Genomic DNA, 13500 nt, shown 5'->3' on the forward strand with positions numbered 1-13500 from the left:
GGAGGGAATGGGGATCATCTGGGGGGTAAAGCCATTGGGTACCCAGTGTCATGGTGTGCCTAAGGCCTCATATTGCCTTAATACAGTCCTGCAGATAAAGGTTGGAACTTAGATGCTATGATGATAGAGAGGCAGATTAGATTAGAAATTTGTCAGCATATGAACATTAAAACAATACCCATAAGTATTTCATTAGATAATATGAGCATTATTGAGATTAATACAGATTAATAGTTCTTATAGATGTAGCAAATTGCAAATAATCATTATGTATTTGAAAGGCAAGGACTAATGCAGTAGGGAGGGAAAATAGAGGCTTTTTTGTATGAATTACTGTTAGACATGAAGCACTCACATAGTCCTTTCCAAATTCAGAACGCTTTGTGTACATTAATTCATCCTCACAAGAGTCCTGTGGCCTGGAGAAGCAGCACGGTTACAGTATTATCCCTATTTTACAGATAAGGATAGTGAGGCAAAGAGGTTAAGTATCTTGGCCACAGAGCATTAGTGTCAGAGCAAAGATCAAGCCACAAAACCACTCGGTGCTTTTGTTGGATGTGTGGGGATTTGCTTTTGGTAGAGTGCTTGATCAGATCTGTTGTGGGTTTGACACAAACCCTACAGCTCTCTTCTCTGGAAGAAAATCTCCTTATGATGCTGCTTGTTTTCTGTTGTTGTTTTTAAAAACCAGATCAAAGAATTAGTCCTTATTTCTTGGCCATAATTCTTATTTGTTTTCATATACTTGTCTCACTAAAGGAAAGCATTTCTAAGTTCTGCACAAAACCTCATTGTGTTTAATGTACTCAGCATGTTTCTGTTTAACGGGGATATTTTTAAATTGCTTTATATTAGTGTTCCAGCTGTACAGCGAGTTAGAGTAACACTAGGAAGGAATCAAACTCCTCCTTTTCTTAAATAAGTCAACTTCCCGGATCAGTGTGTGTGAACTCTTGCACTTGACAGGTTGCTAGGATACTAGAGGTCTCTGAAGAGATGAGGAGGAGGATGGGAGTGAGCTCAGGTCTGGAGCTCATTACATTGCCCTATGGACACCAATTGCGCTTGGACATAATTGAAAGGTATACATTCTTGTTACATTGTGCTTCAGTTCTGTGACACTTGGCTAGAATATCAGTCTGTTTTTGGTATTGGTGTGTCTTACATCTCCAGGTAGACACACACTCCTTCCCCAATAAACACTTTACAGTTTTGTATACTATGTTGAAATCCACTGAGAGGCAATTTATTGGGACACAGAGTTATTGTACAGCTTTGTGCTCAGGAGGACTCCTGGAGATCATCAGGCAACTCCATGGAGGGAGTGCTTGGAGGAAAAAAACAGGTATTAAGAATCTGATTCTGGTAGGGGAACCTGAGCCCTCCCTCTGCTCCAGGTTCCAGCTCTGGGGCCCTCTCTTCAGCATCCAAGGTCTGCCCTATCTTATTTCTTGCTGCTTTTCCCCTGAGTCTTTCCTAGCTCTCTGGCTCTCCTCCTTCCCTGGGTTTACCAGCCCAAACTCCCTCCTCCCAGGGAGTAACTGCAGGTTACCTATCTCTTTGCCCCAAACACACCTCCCTTGTCCCAGGCAGTGACTGCAAACTACTTCCCCTTGCTGCTCTTTTCTTTGTTCCTGGGCTTAGTACAGGCCCCACCTGTTCCTGTCCAGCTGAGCCTCTTGTCGTTAATCCTTGCTCCCCGGCTCTTCCTCTAGGTGCAGTCTAAGTGGCTTACTTAGCCACCTTACCCCTTCAGGAACTGTGTGGGGTGGATACCCCATCACAGGTGTGCAATAACATAAGGGCAGATCTGTTCCCTGAAGCCTCCAATATATAGTCTATATCACATAAACATACCATTGTCACTGAGCTCCATGTAACAGCAGCATTGTCAGTAACATCCATTTAATCCTGTCTAGGGACATTAAGGTCTTTTAAGCATTGCCTTTGTTATCTGATCATATCTTATCATTTCAATAGTTTACTCTAGACATCACTGACTTGCTTCTCTCTAGGCACAACACCATGGCAATCGGAATAGCTGTGGATATTTTGGGCTGCACAGGAAACTTAGAAGAGAGGACTGCAACCTTAAACAGGATCATCCAGGTAGCCGTGGAACTGAAGGACTCCCTGGGGGACTTGTACGCGTTCTCTGCTGTCATGAAAGCACTTGAAATGCCACAGGTAAAACAAGGTTCCCTTTATGGTATTCAAAGAGTTTAATTTTCATTAGTTAATTTTTTTTCAACATTTTAAAGCCCTTAGACAAATGCTTAGAGGTGACAGGAATGGGCATTATAGAAGGCCCATCGCCATGTAGACAGACAGATGGTCATAAGAACTAAGATATGTTTAGCCATTATGAACTTACAATACTTTTAATCGTAACAATCTCATTCCAGTCAATGCCAGGACTAGAAGAAAACTTTGCTTTATAGAAGAATGGTCTGTTTATTTTAAAGCAAGGCGGGTCTGATAGCATCAAGACATTTCTTCTGTACTATTAAAAAAAACAAAAACAAATTTGTAATGAAACAAATAACTATTTTTTGCAATTACAGAAATTTGCCTCTTTTTTACTATATCTTTATTATGCTCTTTGGTGAAAGCTTTTTTTATGATCCTGCAGGGTATAGATGACCTTTTGAGATTAACACTTTGATGAGAGAATGTTGAGCAACCAGCAGTAAAAACCCTAAATACCAAAAGAATAGATATTATCTGAATTCAGCTAGTAACATTTATCTAAACAAAATTTTCCAATCACACATGCCAGTTGGGAGGCAGTTCTCATATCTAATCCTTGAATAACAGCTTTAGAAACACAGAGTATTTAGAATAGCTGGTCTGTAAACAAAGAAATGTGCATTTGTTGTGTGCAAATGGACATGGTACAGCAATTATTTATTTGTCAATCCAGTAAAAAAAACAACAAAAAAACCCTGATGTTTTCCCCCCTGACATAAAACTAAATTTAGGGCCCTTTTAAAATCACTCAGCAGAGAAACATGCTGTTATTGCATCAGCTAAATGCTTGGCTGAAAGTTTACTACTACACAAGGAGAGTGAGACAGTAGTTGCAACGAGAGATTGCCAGATGTGGCACCAGGAATGTTGCTTTAATTTTTGAGTGAGAGGAATTTGTTAGCTGTATTTTGGCCTGTGGTGATTTGAAACTTGTCCTAGATGACCGGAAAGGGCCACTTCATGGGAATAGAACATTGGGTTGTGGCTTTTTTCCCAAGGAGCACACAATTATTTTGCCTAAATACTAGGATGTTTTATTCAGTGGTATTAAGTTGTATCAAGGTATTATTATTTATTAATGTCAGGATCCAGTGGAAGAGGCAAACTGCTGCATAAGCTTAAACAAAAGATGGTATCATATTATTATGATTCAGACCAAACCGAATTAACCCTCTGGGGTCTGCCAGAAGCAGCTTAGTGGCTTTACATAAGAATTGTTGCAAAATGAAAATAGGACTCTCTTCTTTGCATCTGAACAGATCGCAAGGTTGGAACAAACATGGGTCGCTTTACGGCACCACTACACCCAAACTGCCATTACATATGAAAAGCAGTTGAAGCCGTTCAGCAAAGCTCTGCATGAAGGGAGAGGTGAGTGTGTAGCACATGGGATTGCAGCCAGACGTGTGTGACACTGGCCTTCACCATATTTGTTTTCATTAAGGGAACCAGACTAAGTCCTTTACTTCAAATGACAGATTTTCAGTCTTTAACTTGCTTCCTCTCTCCATTAATGTAATAACAGACATATGCAGATATGGAGTCAGTTAAGCATAGTCCTACCCACTAGTTTGTGAATGCCTTCAACTCCCATAGCACAGAACAGGCAGGCTGTACGACTGCCTCAGACAAGCCCGATGAGTATAGTAGATCAGTACAGAAGGGGCATTTCACTCATTCTGGTGGCTATATGTGATCATGCGCTGAAGTGACACTGCATCGTTGTGTGTGATGGAACACGGCACAGGGATGAATAAATCAGAGGAGTCCATATCTGCAAGTAGCCAAACCAGAGTGTAACATCCCTTGTGCTCCCAGCATCTCCCCTCCCCACACCCACTATGGAGTGCGAGGAGGGCAGGGGACTGACAAGGCCCTTCTGCTTCACCAGGATTCTGACGAGTAGAAAGCAAATCTGTGCAGAGCCTCTCTTTCCTCCTGCAAAGGAGGAAGAGCGGTGGTGTGGCAGATTCCTATATGTCTACATTGCAGGCAGAAGTGAGACTGCAGCCTGTGTAGACACGCCCAAGCTAGCTCTACAAGCCCACTGGGGACCCAGAATATTTATTAGAGCAGCCAGCCCCTGTTGTCACCTGTGCTGCTGCAGCAGCTTCACTGTTATTGCCAGTCAAGGTAGCTAGATCAGAACTAGCTCAGGTATGTCTGCATGAGCTTTTGATTGCAATGTAGCCATACCCTTACTCACTCTGCATCCTGGCAGTGAGAGGGAAGCAGCAGGGGAAACCAATCTTCATGCAGAAGGAAGGAAGCGGATCAGGGTCTTTCACCTGAGCTAATTCTTCTGGCCCTGTCAAGTCACGGGGGTGCTGCTGCTTCTACTTGTGGGAAGGCTCAGAGCCCCATAAACTCCTAGCCATGTGTAGCTGCTGCTGCTGTTGCTCCCATTTCAGACTCATGCCTGCTGCATCCACATTCCAAGAGGAGCAGGAGCTGAATGCCTGGTTTGTACATCCTGCCTGCATCAGGACTTAAGTAGCTGTGCACATGCTCACAGGCAGAAACTTTAATGGCAGAAACTTAGGCACCAAAGGACTTTATGCACCTTCAGGATAAGGTGGCAACTAAGAGGGGTTTTGAAGATCTGAATTTTGAACCTAAGTGTCTAAAGTGGCACTGATGCACTTCAATTCCTGTGTGGATCTAGTCTTCAATTCCTAATACTTCAGCAGAGAACATAGATGGGATGCAAGCTATTGCCCTGCCCTCAACCAGATGCAATTTTGCAGCATTTCAGTAGATTCTAGATTTATCAGGATATTAACTGGAAGCTGGGGGGAAGGGATGAATAGTGAGGATGCTAATTTGAAGGATTACAGAAGCATATTATGGAAGGGAAAAATACTCAAAACAAATCCTATTTGTAACTGGTTTAGGAAAGAATGTTGTACTATAATTAGCTTGTAAATTAGCAGGATTTATGATTGTTGACTGGCTGTGTTGCATCTCTTCCAGAGACTGTGTGCACTCAACAAAACAACATAACCGTGCCCCTGCTGATGCCCTCGGTTACCTTGATGGAGCGACAGATTGTCATTTTTGATGGGATGGACCTGTGGGAAAACACTGACCAAAGCTGTGAAATAATGCTCAAGCATTTAGCCACAGCCCGTTTTATAGCACAAAATGCTGACATGTACAGAATGACTGCGGAAAGGATACTGGAAGGTAGGGACACTGGCAGGAGTAAAATCTTGCTGCACGTTTCACCAGTTCAGTATTTCTCAGAGTGAGCAGAATGTGAGAGGTGGTTTGTTAAAGTAATGAAGAGATACTACATATTCTCCCAAGAGTCTAGGCTCTTATTAGTAACTGAAATAACAGCTTAGCAAATCTGGTACAGGCTTTTTCTTCAGCAACTGGGAAATCTGAGAAAAGTTAAAATGTAAATTGACCAGGAATTTGCCTTTGTCCTGTCTCCCCCTCTCAACTGGATTAGTCTGAGGGCATGATGCTACAGCTACTGTGTGCAACTCTCAGCAGGATGCCCTACAGAAGGAAACATACTGTATGAAAAGGAGTATTTCCACGTTAAACCTACATGGCTTCTTATTGCTTTTTGTTAGTGAATCAGTCTCTGTATTAGCTGTTACATTCTCTCTAAAGAAAATCCTCTACATTCCGTTTGTGTCTGACTCTCCGTTAACTGAAGTTTTGTCACTAGCTCATACCCTCCTAACCCATCTTCTGTAGGAACTCTTGTTGTACAGAACTGTGAATATCTTTGAGAAGGTCTCCACTTAAGTGGACAAGGAATTGCTGCAAGAAATACATTCTTCTCTCCTCTCACAAGGCTGAGATTCTCCTAAATCAAAGTCTCTTCCAGGCCACGGTAGCCGAATAAAGTGAATCATCAGGCTGGCTCTAGTTAAACAGTCATTTTGTATTTATCCAGTTAGCAGCATGGTAATGCAATTGCACTATATGCTTTTTTTTTTTTTTTTGCTAAGCACATTTAAGTCAGAGCCATTGTCCTTTTAAGTAAATATGCACCTAAGAAGCTTAGAGGACTCTCAACATAAGGAGCTGATGACAATTTGTAGCCATTCATATAATTTAAGATCGGTCAATGTGGCTTAGTACATGGCTAGAAGACTTGCAAGGGAAGCAGGTGGTTCAGTATATGGTATTCTACCTTCTGACTCAAGAAGCAAAGACCCAGCATGGTTTTCAGGGATTCTGTACTCCTGGAAGTGCCATAAAACTGAGACCCTTGTCATTAAAGAGCCCATAGAACTCTTCAAAACAGGTATCTATTAACCCCACCAATCTGACAAAATTCCAGCTCAAGTGATTAAATTTTGCCTGCAAAAAAAAAAAAATTCTGACTCCACTTGTGTGTTTGCAATAACTATGAGCAATATTAATCACACTAAACAGATTTTCAGCTGGTGCAGGGAAATTAAAAATAAAAGTTATTGCAGGCAAATATATGCTCTCAGAGAGCCCTACATTTTTCAGGAATTGCCATTACACCATCTCATCTTCATCTAACAGTCTTTAGGAGATCATAATGGTCCCTTCTGGCCTTAAAAATCTATAGTCTGACCTTTTTTATGCAATATCAAGAGCCAAAGTTTTCCTCGGTTCTGAGTATATCCTATGCTAATCTTTAATTAAACCAAAGTCATCTACATGTCCCCACAGCATGGCCTATGGAAGTGTTTTTTAGTATTTACCCAGCTTTTTAATATCTCCAAATATTTATTTGGGAGATGAAGCCAATTGTATAAAAAGAACCTAACATTTTAGCATAGATGTACTTTTGGAAAAGTTCAGTAACCTTAAACCCGCCCCCCATCATCAAGTAAAAGCTGATTTGATGGTTAGACAAAGTGGGTGAGGTATTATCTTTTATTGGACCAATTTCGAGAGAGACAAGCTTTTGAACCACTGAGTTCTTCTTCAGGTCATACACAGTTATGCATTTTTTGTTTTCCTCATTAGGTTTTCAGCCAGATGATGAGATGAGTGAGATCTTCAAGACTGAATTTCAAATGAGATTGTTATGGGGCAGCAAAGGAGCACAAGTTAATCAGAGAGAGAGATATGAGAAATTCAACCAGATTTTAACTGCACTCTCCCGAAAATTAGAACCTCCTCCAGTGAAACAGGTAGAGCAATGAAATATCATATGGACCCTTAAGATATGATTACTTCAGGTTTGCCATTTAAAAGAAATTGCCAATTTGTCACTGTACAAGCTTCTAGCATTCACAGGATCTTTAGGGACTTGTAAATTGCACAATGCACATTTATGAATTGTTTAAAAGCTACTGATTTCTAAATGAATTTATTTAATATGTAACTGTCATTTTAATAATTTCTTGAACAGTCAAATTTAAGATAGTCTGCATAATGTATTCTTGTGATTTACAAAAGTGTCTATTGATGTCTGCTAGTCATTACTATGGGTGTTTTACTTAATGTTATCAATAATGAAACAGTGTACTGTAAATAAAAGAGATAGGTATTTTAGAAAATACCAGTTGTATGATATTCCTTAATGAATACGAACCTGTACATAGTTGTGAATTAAAATATATCTTTGTGAAATACTGTACAGTGGGTCATTGTACACTATAATCAATCACAGGAAATAATGCGATCTGTTAAGGAAATGTGCTTTTTATACTCTCCTGGCCGGCAGGGGGAAGGGCTGGTACTGGGGGGATAGAATATTTCAAACTCTACCCTAATCAATCTCCTTTCACTTGCACCCATGAGCTGATACCTTTTGTCTCCCAGGAAAATAGTATTTAGAAGTTACTCTGGACTTTGTAATGCACGAGATACTATTCAAGAGTGTTCTGGTTTGTTGTTCAGGCTCCAGTACAAACTATGCCATATGCATTGGAAATGAGTGGGGGGGAAAAACCCCAAACAAGGGGATGAGAAGAACAAATAGCTAAGATAATTAAAATGTCTTCAACTTCACCATCAGCTACAGGTTTGCACCTGTATCTCAGGTCTTCTTCAGCAAACAGGAAGAAACAGAGGTTAGTAAGTAGTAGCTAGATTAATATATCAATCTCTGCTGTATAGAATTAAGAGGAACTTTATAATCCGATGGCGAAGTTCAAGTTTTTGAGGAACTAGTCCTGGAGATACTAGAAAAGCTCACCTGTAATAAATCATCAATATTGGATGGTATTTTATGAAATAGTGGAGACAGCAAATTAGAGTAGGTGCAGCTGTGGCTGCAATGTAGATCTTGGCTGCTAATAGGTTTTTCTTAACTGTTTTTTAAATTGATAAATTCTAGAAAGGGCTTACTCAGAAGCCTCATCTCCACTGTAAGAGTAATATACCTCTGCTATTTTTTATAGCAATATCTATAATGGTCAAATGAAATCAGCCTTCTACAAGAGAAACCATCTCTAGTGCTTTAGGATTATTTCAGGAAGTTCAAATAATAGATAAAAATGACAGTCAGTCAAATTTAATTTACTTGGATTTTCATAAGGACCCCTCTAAGCAATCAAGAAAAATAAATAACCACAACTTTTGTCACTGAGGCTATGATGCTGATTAAAATCTTACACTGAACTAGAAATGTGTGTGGTGTTACACAAATCCCTGCACTCAAGTTAGCTAGGTAATTTTATTACTGTTGCCTGTAGTTAATTATGCAAATCCCCAAATAATTGTGTGGGGGGGGGCCCACAGGGGGACTAAGGAGGAAAAGCAAACTAATAACTGACGTTATTACAAGGAAATCACCTCTGTGCTGCTCCAGGGCCACACTTAAATATAAACAAAGCGCAATGCAGTTTTGGACATTTTTGTAAATCACACGCTATACGAGTCACAAACAGGCCCTCTCCTCCACTGAGACCACTACCTGGCACACTAACTGTCTCCACTTGCTAAAGAAAGCAAGTTAATGACCTTTTTGGCATTTTAAATGATAGGACCAAAAGCCAAATAGAAACACAGTGATAATGAATTACTGTAGTGTGAGGGAGGCATTAATATGATTATGGTAGATTGTGGATGACTAGCTAGAAGAATTGCACTAATGTCTCAATGCATGTAAAAACTTAAAAATCCCTCCTGCGGAGAGGGAGAAGAAATATTCCTGTGTATTGCCTTTGAAAGCAATTGAGACACCCTTGAGAGGCATATGCTATAAATCCTGAGATTGAGCAATCTATTTTAGTAAAGAAACATTTTAATCTGTCCCATCAAATGGCAAACTCATGCTTTAATCAGTTGGGAAGGCCTCTGATATGGCCACATTTAAAAAAAGGTTAAAAAAGCTTATGTTCAAGACAGGTTTGCTATTGGCACCATAAACCTCATAATATATACACACACATACACAGAGGGTGTTTCTTGTGATATGTAACTTTCAAATACAAATTGTTATATAAATAAAAGTATAGCCACAAGAGTCACTTTGTGGCATATAGAGTCACTGCCCTGTATATATTTCAGCAACACAGAGCCAGATTCAGCCACTTTTGTTCCTCATGCCACAAGTAGGCCTAATGAAGTCACTGCAACTACTTGCAACATACCACTCTAAGTACATAAGGGTGACAAAATGTGGCCCTCTATTAACGTATCAGTATAAAAAATTTAATAGATGTACAGGGATGGTTTTGTAACAGAAGACAAAAAGGAAGCTATCTTGACCATGAAAAGTTTTTATTCCATTAAAATATTCTCAACAGAGAACACTATTTTTAAACAAAGCATTTAACATTTAAGAAATTAAGATGTGCACAAAAAGATTAAAAATTACTGGAAAATGTAAGATTAAGACAATTCATGTTCAAAATTTCAGAATGAGTTAGAACTAGCTGTGCAAGTACAAATTTTCCCCCTATATTTAATAATCCTCATACAGGTTGCACTATCCCTCATGAAAGCAATTTGCCTCCAAAGGAAGCAAATTCCACTTTTAGAAAAACAAACAGTAGCATGAAAAGAACAGTTAGTTCTTTACCAGGAAGTGTTACCAGTGACCTCTGAGGCTTCTAGCCACGTAAACCAAAGGCTTCTTAGCCAAAATATCAGCTCACATTTCCACCTCTTCTCTAACTTTAAAAAAAAAAACTACATTATGTAGTTTGTCAGTATTGAATAATGTCACCTTATATAAATAACCCTGTATACAATATCCAAAAATCTAAACTTGAGTTTAATAGCCCCCAAATGTAATACACTAGGTCAGCTGTGTAATAGTGGTATACATAACAAAGGAATACACTTCCACACAAGAAATCACTCAGATTTAGTATTACTGGTAGTACAATTTCTAACAACACTGAATTTTTCATTTTAAAAAAAAAAAAGTAAAAAGAATCCAGCACTGCTGTGTCCAAGTATTGCTTCAAACCCTGTGAAAGAGAAAATATCTCATTCCCCAAACAGCAAGTGGCTGGGCTTATGAAGCTTTAAATGATACAAGTCTCCCTCCCTCTACGTCCCCTATTCTAGTGTTCCCCACTGAATCAGATAAGGTTTATTTTATTAATAGAATCACAAATGGGAGAAAAGATACCATAAGCAACAGGGGCACTGCAGACAGCTATATTTACACGTATAAACATATCCAAATGTCAATTGTTTACAAGTAAAAGTGCACATAGATCATTACAAAGTATCACTCAAATTTCAACTGGTCCGTACAATGAAGCATCAGCTAAAAACAGACTACCACTGGAGCCTCATAACCCAAAATTAAAAAACAATCAGAGTTTTCATAATTTTTTTTTTTAGATGTCTTTAGTTTCAATGCATAAAATTTATGATGCACCATGTATTATGTTAAGGTAGAGCTCTAGAAAACAAACACCTACCCTGGCTACCTCAGCAGCTGCTGCACTTTGGAAAGAGTTACAGGCGGTCATACTGAGCTGAGACACAAAGCCCTTTGTGGGATACTGTAGTGGTAGCATTGGCAATCATCAGATTTAGGCACTCTCTAGTTTTAAGGCAGCATTTGAGTGGCAAGCAGTTGACTTCTGAAAACAGTCATTTGTCTTGTAGTGGCGATTCTCTTTGTTGTTATGCTGGGTTTTCAGTGCTCACAATAGGCTACTGAAGTGCTGAAGATGAACCACAGTTCTTGGAGATCTTTTGACTGCATCGGGCTAGAGCTGAGATGTAGTCTTTTCCCCAAATCAACATAAATACATAAAGGTTTACATCAGTTATAATGCCAAGAAAACTGGAATGTAACGATGGTTGCATTGGAATAGTTATAGCAGCACACATGGACACTGGGATGAAAACTTTAGTGCTGGAAATATTTAAAAAAAGTGGTTTTGCTACAAATGCAAAATAAAATGAGAAGCAATGGAAATAATAAAGTGTTATGCAGGGGTGCCTGACAATTCTAGACATGCAGGAGGAGGTTAGGGCGAGCATGGAGGTGGCACTGGCAGATGTGGACAAATGACAGGGTTCCAATTGCCAATTAAAATGGGATAGGAAAAGAAGACAGCTGAGACAGCCAAAATGTAATACAAACTGATGAACAGTTTGTACATCTTTCAGAACTTAGGACCATAAGACTGAAGTATTTAAAATCTGGTTGCCTTTCTATTCTGCCATAATGGAGTTTTCAGAAATTTAAGAATTTGTAACATGTTCTTAATTATGTATGGAAATGCCAAGAATGTTAGTGAATAAATGTATGTCTGCATGCATTCATGCAACTTGCTTTTCCCTTTTTTTGCTGGTCCTCCCAGCCTAATGCCCTCCCCCAAAAGCAGCTGCATGTAACCTCCTTCAACATCTCGCCCATTTTCTCAGAAACCCGCTTCAGGAACCTGCAGTCCAAGAGGAAAAAGAAAAGAACAGAGTTATTGAAAGCATCTGGAAAACAGAGAAGCCTTCTCAATTCTAATCAGCCATCCTAAATGGCTATAGAATAGCCATTCTATTTAAACTCTGAACAATTAACCACATCTGAAGGCAAGCAAAAGCCCTTTCAAGCTTATTCTCAACATACATTCCAGAACAGCTATTTGTTTAGTAATAAACTAGTGCAATGTACCTTCCTATCCTTCATTATTTAAAATTAAGTAAGGAAAATGGTTGTAGATCTAATGTTTGAATTTTAACCCACAAGTGATGAAATGTAAAGCTATGGTACAAGATCCTTTATACTGGGAATGTAAAACATTTACTAGAACTCAGAAAAAAGAGACTAAGAGCTTTTCAAGAGTGGAAAGGAGAATGGGAATTCAGAAAGACACATTTTATGTTTTAACCATACAGTAACATCAAAAACATTTCCAAGCCAAAGTAGTATCAAATAGACAACATTCTAAGTTCATAGCTTCTGGAAGGAGAATAAAAGGGTAGGTCATCATACTGTACTTTCTCTATCTTTAATGGACCATCCTCAGTAGATTGTGCTTTTTTACCTTTGAGAATAGGAAAATGTTTTCCTTTTTATGACACGAAAGCTGCTAGTATATTTACAAAGCAAGAACAATTATAAACACTTTCAGTAACTGAGCTCAGTCAGTTGTAGAGTGGCTTATTTATTTTTTGTTTTGGAGTTTTAAGTATATGGTAGTTAAAGTTGCTGATGCAGGAACAATAGATCCTAAAGAGGTTTTCAGAAATTGCAATTTGGAACAGAGGTTATTTTCAAGTATATTGTACAGACAGAATTTTAACAAAATTACTTTCTGAAGCAAATGAATATTAAAAATGGATTTAAAATAGTAGTATAAAAACAAGAAGACCTGATCAATGGAACAGATCCAATGATTTGTAAAATGAAAACACTAAAGGACCTCAGACAGATAAATGCAGAAATAAGGCAAATGTTGCAGAGCAATTTAATTTAATTAAGACTTTTTTTTTTTTTTTTTTTTTTTTTTTTTACTTTTAGTACTAACATCTCTGGGGGGAAAAAAAAGTCTCTAGCCAAGCTCACACAGTGAACAACAGACCACACAGATGCCTTCAGATATCCTAACACTTTCTATGAAATTGTGTGATTCAGTATTTTCCCTGTGGAATCTAGAGTAGTAAGCTGCCAGCTTAGTTGTTATATATAAGTTACTGCACCTTTACTGTTTTTCTCTAGAGTTACATCTATATATGATGTTGGCACATAGCCTTCTTCTCCATTTTGTCTTCGAGCTCTTGTCCATCCATCTCCTTTGTCTTCCTCGATAACGTACAAAACCTCCCCTTCTTTCATTGCCAGAGTGCCTTCATTGTGACCTGGGAAAACAGACAAAAAAAGTCTCACAG

The 13500-nt window shown here is 38.8% G+C and overlaps 2 protein-coding genes across 11 annotated transcripts in view; one reads left to right on the forward strand and one right to left on the reverse strand.

The window, feature by feature from the left end:
- BCAR3 (BCAR3 adaptor protein, NSP family member) overlaps nucleotides 1-10561 on the forward strand; it is a 96325-nt gene extending 85764 nt beyond the window's left edge. For 3 of the 4 annotated variants that reach the window (XM_038414030.1, XM_038414035.1, XM_043490843.1), the window contains 5 exons: nucleotides 970-1085; nucleotides 2019-2190; nucleotides 3513-3624; nucleotides 5227-5439; nucleotides 7219-7827. In XM_038414030.1, coding sequence (XP_038269958.1) covers nucleotides 970-1085; nucleotides 2019-2190; nucleotides 3513-3624; nucleotides 5227-5439; nucleotides 7219-7397 — 792 coding nt within the window. In that variant the 3' untranslated portion in view covers nucleotides 7398-7827. Of the gene's footprint in view, nucleotides 1-969; nucleotides 1086-2018; nucleotides 2191-3512; nucleotides 3625-5226; nucleotides 5440-7218 lie in introns of all 4 variants that reach the window. The other variant, XM_038414034.2, reaches the window with a different exon arrangement.
- FNBP1L (formin binding protein 1 like) overlaps nucleotides 9908-13500 on the reverse strand; it is a 114064-nt gene continuing 110471 nt past the window's right edge. For 5 of the 7 annotated variants that reach the window (XM_038413061.2, XM_043490848.1, XM_038413058.2 and 2 more), the window contains one exon: nucleotides 9908-13470. In XM_038413061.2, coding sequence (XP_038268989.1) covers nucleotides 13292-13470 — 179 coding nt within the window. In that variant the 3' untranslated portion in view covers nucleotides 9908-13291. The remainder of the gene's footprint in view (nucleotides 13471-13500) is intronic. The other 2 variants (XM_038413062.2, XM_043490846.1) reach the window with 1 other exon arrangement.

Source organism: Dermochelys coriacea, chromosome 8, assembly GCF_009764565.3.
Source record: "Dermochelys coriacea isolate rDerCor1 chromosome 8, rDerCor1.pri.v4, whole genome shotgun sequence".
NCBI lineage: Eukaryota > Metazoa > Chordata > Testudines > Dermochelyidae > Dermochelys > Dermochelys coriacea.